The sequence below is a fragment of the Oryzias melastigma genome, linkage group LG11 (genome assembly GCF_002922805.2).
Source record: "Oryzias melastigma strain HK-1 linkage group LG11, ASM292280v2, whole genome shotgun sequence".
Lineage (NCBI taxonomy): Eukaryota > Metazoa > Chordata > Actinopteri > Beloniformes > Adrianichthyidae > Oryzias > Oryzias melastigma.
The window spans coordinates 6,185,399-6,193,135 of NC_050522.1; the positions used below are offsets into that span (position 1 = coordinate 6,185,399).

Sequence of the window (7,737 nt, forward strand, 5' to 3'; positions counted from 1 at the left end):
CCCGGACAATTGTCATTTATTTAGAATTTTTTTATTTTTAACTTTCTGGAAGTCCAGTGTTTAATAGATTAGAAAAAAACAGTTTGTTTGTTTGCTTGTTTAATCAATAAATGAATAAAAAATTGTGAATTTGATCATCTTTGCAAAAAAATTGATATTTTTATTTAAATTTGTAAAACCATCTGCATGATTGTTTCTATGCCAACGAAACTGTGAAAAAGAAACATTCGATCAATTAAAAAAACTCTTAATTTGTTACGTTTAAAACATTTTTTTTAATAAATTTAAAATTTTCAATTGCTTAAACCATTTACTCAAAAAATTAATGTAATAAAAATTAATCATTTTAAATGTAACAAATGACAGAACTTTCGTTAATTGATCCAATGTTTCACTTTTTACAGTGTAGATTTGAAAAACTGGTGTTAAAAGTTTTGTGGTAAAACAAGTTGACAGCTCAGTGGTTTGATCTGTCATTTCAAAAATAGAAAGATCTCCAACAGCACAAAAAGTGAAAAGTAAAAAGATCCCTGTTGACAAGAAAAGCACGAATTTTCTGTCTTGCATGAAAAAAAAATCTTATCAAGAAAGCTTTCAAAGCCAAAATAATCGTAGGTTAAGAAAAACATGTCTTGGTGACTAGAAACCCTTTTTCTTAAAATATTCAACCGATTATTTTTGCCTGAATAAAATCTTGCAATAAGTGAGATTTTTATTTGTACTTATTTCTAAGAGGCCTGTTGTTTGTAAAGACAAATAAAAATGTTAAACTCGTTCGAACATCAAGCCAACTTAACTTAACATTAAAAAATCATTTTTTTTAATGTAATAATTCAGCTGACATGCAGTGTGGTGCATTTGTAAGGCTATAGCATTCACAACAGAATCAAATGCTAACCTAGAAGAAACACGATTTACTGCTGTTCTCTTCTGTTTGCAACAAAAAAACTATAAACTATGTAATGACACATGCAGAAACAGACAGATACGCATTTTAATCTCCAAAGAAATATTCTTTCTCTCATAGTGCTGGTATTATAACAGAACAGGCACAAACTGCATAATGCTATTTTACATGCTGTGTTTGATCATTGTTTGCAGTGACAATTTTTAGAGGATTTCACCATTAAAATGGATGATAAACTGTTAAAATTGAGCTTAAAAAAGTGACAAGTACTGCCTCCATAAATAATCGCTTTCAGTTCTTTATATTTATAGTTCAATTTTTTTTAAAGGAAATGCATTTGATAGTTTTGTAAACCAGTTTGTTGTTCTTTTTGTGTTTAAATGGAAGCCTACAGTGGCTAGCGCGACCACATGTGGGTTTACTTTGAACCCTCTGGTTTTCTCTCATAGTCCAAAAACATGCTTCATAGGTTAAATGGTAACTCTAAAATTGTCCTTAGGTGTGTGTCGGCCCTGGGAAAGACTGGCAACTTGTTCAGACGACATACAAAGGGAGTCGGCGCTGCAAAAACTGAATCTGAAGAAAGCAAAAAAGATCAGTAATTTAATAAAAATGTTCATATTTTCTGTCTTGCAAGAAAAATAGTCTTAAAGTTTTTCATCAGAAAAATATTCTCAGTTTGAAAGTGACTTGGATTTTTTTTTTTTTTCTTGAAATAAGAATTCTTGGTAAGACCATTTCTCTTACCACACTGGCAGATTTCTTTGGTTATTCCAAGAAAATCTGCTAGTAAAGTAGAAATCCTCGAGTTATTTCTTAAGGCCTGTATTTGCAGTGTGAAGACGAGAGATTTAAAATCAATTCTTCTGTAGTGCACTATTTTAAGAAGTCATGTATCTAGCAAACAACCTAAATACTTTGTAGATATCTGCTTTGTGTGCCTGTTCATTTGCATCTTTTTGGGTAACATCTACATCAGGGGAAGGCAACTCCAGGCCTCGAGGGCCACATTCCTGCATGTTTTCCAACGTACTCTGCTCTGGCATGTTCCAATTGGCTGGACGCACCTGAACCAGGTAATCAGTCACAGTAGGGGTTGGATATTTGGAAATCATGCAGACACTGCGGCCCTCGAGGCCTGAGTTCTCTATCCATGATCTAATTGTTTATTTATGTTTTATGCTTTAGGTTTCTTGTAAAAATGTATCATGTGTGAGATGATTCCAGGTGAAATTGTGTTACAGCTAAAAGAAATATTAACAGACAGGAATCAAACGGCCTGCAGCAGCAGCAGCAATAACACTACATCGAGTGTTTGGGGTTTAAAGACCCACTCCCGTGAAGATTCTATTTTTTGTATTTTTAACATGATCTTGTAGCATTTTTCAGATGATATAGGACATAAATATAAAGGAAATTAGGTTTAAATTGCATTTCTGAGAATAAACATATTTTTCTTTATTTCAAATCATCGTGAATTAAGGGAATCATATTTGTGACATAAGCTGTTTCTATATATTATATATATATGTGCAAAACTTTCTTGAAATTCTTATTTAAAAAAAAAAAACACAATTTCGCAATTGAACTGTTGCCATTAAATCATAATTTTGCAAATAAAACAAACCAACTCACGCCATAGGTTATTCAAAAACACGGATGTGAACAATACTGCTGGTTTACAGCAGAAACATTTAAGTTTCTGCTATTGTACTAGCACTTATCATCATCTATCAAAGGAGACGTCGGCATCTTATTCAGGCCAGGGAGAGGCAAGCTATGTGGGAGTGGCTACGACTGAATTAATTTTGGTAAATTGTGGTTGGTGATTTTACAGAGGAGCTGTGGATCCAACAATTCCACATGAAACGCTCAACTTTTGATGAGCTCTGATGCTAAGGGACTTGTTGAGGTCTATTGGTCACATGACTCATTTATTAAAAAAAAAGTTTTTTACATTGCAGGCTTGCAAATGTCCATTTTAATATGCCTCAAAAACCACCTCCTCCAAGTGCAAAAACTTTTTTTGAAAAAATGCGAATGTTTTTTAAAAAGTGTCGTGTTTACATTAGGCAAATTTGTTATTGCATATCCAATTTGTGTAATTTCATAGTCAATGGAAACGCAGCTATAGACAATTTGTTGGCAGGATACAAGCTCTCAAGGGTTTCTCCACAAAGGTACCGCCCACTACTCAGAGGTGAATTTTTAATAAACTCCTGCCGCTCTGCAGAAACTGTTTTAATAAAACGACAAAAGGTTTTGATTTTGTCTAAAAACGGCATAATCATTTTTCATTTATTTATTTTATTATTACAAAATTTAACTTTATTTTTCAATTAAATTACATTTAATTTTATTTAAAATGTTAATCAAATTTTAATTTTCAAATAAAATGAAAATTAATTTTCTAAATATGTATATGTTATTTATATTATTTTTAGGTTTTTCATTTTTAAGATAGCCCATGAGCAAAAATAAAGCAGATAAAACAGTTTTATCTCCAAACTTCCTGTAAAACACTTTCTCGCATCCTACTTTTCAACTCTTTGGGGTAGGAAAAAGGCCAAAGGAACAAGACGGGGGGTTAGTTCGGTATAAAATCCAAAACAAAACGAACTCTGGTGTTTTCTTGGAAACACCAAGGAAAAACATGTGCAGCATTAATATAGTCCCTAGAGCCTCCTCTGTGGAACATGCCGGATTAGAACCAATGCTCCTAATTCTGTGTGTGGGGGTGTGTTTCCTTTCTAGGGGTTTGGGTGGAAGGCTCAGAGAGGGTCGCCGGGTCCCAAGGGAGCTCTGAGTGAGGCCACGAAAAATTTCACAGATACACCAACACGCCTGGAGCTCTTCGGCATCCACTTCACCAGCGTCTTCCCAATCCCGAGCCGAGAAGTTTAATGAGCTCCGAAAGGTGCTTGGAAAGGCTTTGCTGTCTGAGTGTCAAAGGTCCCTATAATTGTGCGAATAACTGATGGTGTCTTTAGGGTCACGGCGGGTTTATGCAGAAATCCCACCTACAGCGCGATCATTTATGCATCACTTCAGCCTGCTGGGGGTTGTGTGTTGAAAAGTTGGATCTTTGTGTTCATTCCAGACTCTATGTGGAAGAAGTTGGCAACAGAGCAAGAAAGTTGTCAGCAGAGCTTTTCTTTTTTCCCTCTGGATACGAGGGGGAATTAAACCGCATCTCCTTCTGAGCTGCTTACACAACAGCCCCGCGTTTGAAGGCACAATGCCCTTTAATCAACGTCACTGCGAACTGGTCAGGGACTGCAGCATGGCATCAGGGAACAAAGGAAAAAGAAGCAAGCAGAGAAAAACGATTCCTTTAAATACCAAAGATTAATGTACGACATAACACATTTTTGGCTTTTAAAATCTGTGCATTGGTAAAGTGTATATTTTTAGTCCTCTTTCACACAGTTTGTTCTCGCAGTGCCTCCTTTGAAAGCCTCAGTGTATTAGCCTTGTTACACACAATAGAATATAAAGATGTTGCTTTTATCTTTTGTCGGGTAAGACGTTGTAAGAAGGAAACACGAGGTATTTGAGATTTCCAGGCTGATGCATACTAACTCAGTGATGCGAAACAGTGCACAGGAATATTTGCAAACCGTGGAGAGCATGTTTTAAGCGGGAAATGACAGCAGCACAAAAGGAGTCTTGACAGTCCTTATGCCTTATTCTCAAATGCGGAAACACAACCGGCATATTTGCTCCCAGTCAATCTCAACACTTGACACAAATATTTATAATCATTCAGGGGATTAGAGTAAACCATAAATGTTTTGAGAAAGCAGCAAAGGAGAAAAATGGGAATGGACGGATAGGGGTAGGATGTCATCATAGACAACTGCCGCTGATCCTGCGCCCAGATGACCTTAGCGGGTGAAACTGTGGAGCTACTTAATCACATCGTGTCATGTAGGCAGTCGTAATCCGGGCTAAATGGAACTGGAAAGGCCAAACATCCAGTGCGGAGACATGCCCAAATGTGTCTCTTTTAGATGATGACTTTATAATATGAAAACGGGAAAAAAAAAATCATGTAAGCTGAGTTGGGTACAGGGAGATTTATTTATAAATTGACCACAACACGGTCTGCATAATTGTTGCCTTTCGGGGGGGAAAACTCATTTAGAGGCTCTAACTGAGTGAAAATATTTGGCCCAACTTGATATTAGAAGACTTTGCAAACCCCCCTCTTGCATGCAACTGAGACTTCTTGGCATCCCAGTGGTCTTAAATTCTGACACACGATCAGGCTCACGCATCGTCCTGGAGCCAGATACAGGAAGCGCTCAGGAAATCCCGGCTACGCACTCGGCTTATCAACGATGAAGGCTCGTCAAGCAGTCTTTGAAGGTGTTGTTTGGTTTACAGCAGGGGTCTCAAACTGGCGGCCTGCGGGCCATTTGCGGCCCCCAAATCGTTATTTTGAGACCCCCGTCTTAATATGAAGTTCAATGTCTACTAAACAATATCTTTTGTTCATGCTTCTTTGATGATAGCTTTGTATTGGCTTTATGATGTTTCAGCTTGTGTTAGGTCCTGCTGCTACTGATGGAGCTTTTTCCATCCAGTTCTGCTCACCTTGCAAGTGTGGCCCCTTAATTGGCTATTTAGGACAGAGGTGGGCACACCAAGGCAGGAAGGGAGCTGAGCAGCAGGCTGAGGAGCTGGTTGGGTTTTAGTTGGTGGTGCTGGTTAGTTTCGTTCTCTTTCCCCCTCTTTATCCTACGCAGTCTTAGACAGCTAGGTTTTGTTATTTTAGTTTATATTTGGACCTTGGCAGTCTGAGTTTGCTGGCTTTTATTTGTTTGTTTTTTTCAGGTAATTTTGGTTAGGCAGCCCTTAGCAGGGAGCTGCTGACTCCGACGGTTGACACGGCTGGATCAGCAATCTCCCTGACCTATTTTTTTTTTAGCCAAAGTTCCAATTCCCTTTTGGTTTGGACCAGTGCACTAATTATTTGATTTTTGATCTCTCATTTCAGGACACAGGATTTCATTTATTTTATAAGCTATGTTCCTTTTGTCCTTATTCATGTCCAGTTGTTGTTATTTTCCCTTTTGTATTTCCCCCACTAGACCCGAGCCAGGTTTACTCATAGAGGACGTAACAGCTTGCTTTATGATTAAAACGTCATATTTGCTTTTGTCATTAGATCTGGTCATTAAAAAAGTCCTTAGCAACAGTTGCTAGCGTTTTTAGCTCCTGTCATTTCACAGGACAGGCAGAAGATATTAGTTATTAGTCCATAGACATGAACAAATGTTCAATAAACTTGTTCAGTAGACATAGACAATGGACCAAAGACATAGATAGTAGATGCAAAGACATATTTTTTGCACAAATTGAACCTCATCCCGACTCTGCCTTTAGTGGCCCCAAGATAAATTGAGTTTGAGAACCCTGGTTTACAGTTTGTGGACACATAAAACAACAAAGTGTGCTAAAGACGTACCTTCTGCAACCACTGAGTGTTGTTCTCCATGGCGCTCTCCAGACTCTCCAGCTTCCTCTCCTGCCACGAAGGCCTTTCCCTTTGGTCCTGCCGTTGCTTGGATTGGCTGGCGTCATTCTCCGCTTCAGGTGGGGAGTCTCTCTGCGGCGCATCAGTGAACTGGTAGTCCTTTAAAGGACGGCAGTTGTCCACCTCCGGGAGAATGAAGGTGTAGCTGCACGGTCCGTGCTGCACGCGATGCTGCTGCTTCTGAGTCCCAATCGCCGTGGGCAACAGGTATGCCAGGTAGGCTAAGGTCATAGCAATCAAACGGCCCATTTCACAGCGGTAAAAAGAGATTGGAAGACAGAGATTGCGCCACTCGGTCAAGTGAGCAACTGGAACAGGACGCTTCTATTTTTATCTTCTGTGTTTCTGTTCTTTTGAAATTTCCCTTCAGAGCGTGACTTTCCCACTTCGGTCTTCCCAGTCCAACTTTCCCGCTACGTTTTGGATCCCTTCTCCACTTTTGCCCAGTCTTCCTCTGTGCGATTGCATCCAAATATTCTTCAGCCCAATTTGCGTCCCAGCTGTTTTCCGTAAGCAAACACACATACAAGGGGGAGAAAAGGGGGGGGATTGCTTCCTATTGTGGCTCCGACGCTCAGCCGGTGCATGGATCTCAGCCCTGCAGCATACATCCAAACATTCAACTCTCTTCTGAAAAGTTCTCGTCCTCGCTTCCGTCTGGTTTTGCCGCTGGAGTCCACATGTTGCTCTGGACAAGAGGAGAGGGGCCTGCTGCAAAAAAATGAGCGGTAAAAGCCCTTAAAGTCCATAGAAAGAGAGAAAGAGAGGCTGCACACACACCACCCACTCACACACCCCCTTTGCACATAATCAGTCAACCACCCTTCATTCTTTCACTTTCTCCCGCCCTCCAACCGTACTCCTGTTTGCAGGGGTTAAAAGAGGAAGCTACAAAAATACACACCATTCACTGCAATAGCAAGTACTTTCTCTAAAAAAAAGCGGTACCTCCCTCCCACTCCCCGTCTAACTTTTTCTCCTTCAGTCTGTGTCCCTAAAATCTAAATTTGCTATTTTTGGCACAGTTACAGTTATGCAGAGTATGGCCAAAGCAGCCGCTACATGGTTTACAATAAAAGCACACACATATTTTGTGATCTATGGTCAGATAAACAACCTGATTATTTTTTTGCAGATTGGTAACAATTTGATGTTTTACCTTCAGTTAGTGAAACTCTTGTTTTTTTCATTTTTCCGGTTTCCAGGATTTGACTGTTGACTAATCCTGGGTTTGTTATCATTCTGTCCGGAGCAGAAAGGGGAAATTTCCTGGAGTGATGCAGGATTT

The 7,737-nt window shown here is 39.1% G+C and overlaps 1 protein-coding gene across 1 annotated transcript in view; it reads right to left on the bottom strand.

Moving 5' to 3' along the window:
- The window catches only part of angpt2b (angiopoietin 2b), a 38,420-nt gene extending 30,954 nt beyond the window's left edge, over window positions 1-7,466 (bottom strand). Inside the window, exon 1 of the mRNA XM_024294166.2 lies at window positions 6,381-7,466. Coding sequence (XP_024149934.1) covers window positions 6,381-6,698 — 318 coding nt within the window. The 5' untranslated portion in view covers window positions 6,699-7,466. The remainder of the gene's footprint in view (window positions 1-6,380) is intronic.
- Between the last annotated feature and the right edge of the window lie 271 nt (window positions 7,467-7,737).